General features: G+C 47.6%; 1 protein-coding gene across 1 annotated transcript in view; it reads right to left on the bottom strand.

Annotated features, from left to right (window-relative positions):
* Positions 1-216, bottom strand: part of si (sucrase-isomaltase (alpha-glucosidase)) — a 15,599-nt gene extending 15,383 nt beyond the window's left edge. Inside the window, exon 1 of the mRNA XM_047035969.1 lies at positions 211-216. Within this exon, the coding sequence (XP_046891925.1) occupies positions 211-216 (6 nt within the window). The remainder of the gene's footprint in view (positions 1-210) is intronic.
* Between the last annotated feature and the right edge of the window lie 255 nt (positions 217-471).

Genomic DNA, 471 nt, shown 5'->3' with positions numbered 1-471 from the left:
CTATGTCTCAGTGACGGTTGCTCTCTCTCTCTCTCTCTCTCTCTCTCTCTCTCTCTCTCTCTCTCTCTCTCTCTCTCTCTCTCTCTCTCTCTCTCTCTCTCTCTCTCTCTCTCTCTCTCTCTCTCTCTCTCTCTCTCTCTATCACTCACTCTTTCACTTCCTTAACTCAGCCTGCGGGTAGGTAAAACACCCTGACCACCTGTCACACACCTCCATCTGCATTTAATCTTCTTCCCTTCTTTTTGTCCTCTTTTCATTTGTTCTTTCTTCCTAGAGCTCAGATAAGTGAGAAATTGGTTCCAAGGGCAGTGACCCTGGCAACCACCTGAGACAAATCTGTCAGACTCAGAGGACATGTCTGTCGGGGACTGGGAGGGGGGATTCTATGTGTGTGTGATACTAAGTAACTTGAGTAGCACGTGACTTGCTGTTGACAAGTGGACTTGTCATGTGTGCATGAATGTGTGGGAA

Source organism: Hypomesus transpacificus, chromosome 15 (assembly GCF_021917145.1).
Source record: "Hypomesus transpacificus isolate Combined female chromosome 15, fHypTra1, whole genome shotgun sequence".
Classification (NCBI taxonomy): Eukaryota; Metazoa; Chordata; class Actinopteri; order Osmeriformes; family Osmeridae; genus Hypomesus; species Hypomesus transpacificus.
Note: the sequence above shows the minus strand (reverse complement) of the source record. Positions and strands in the feature narration are given on the sequence as shown.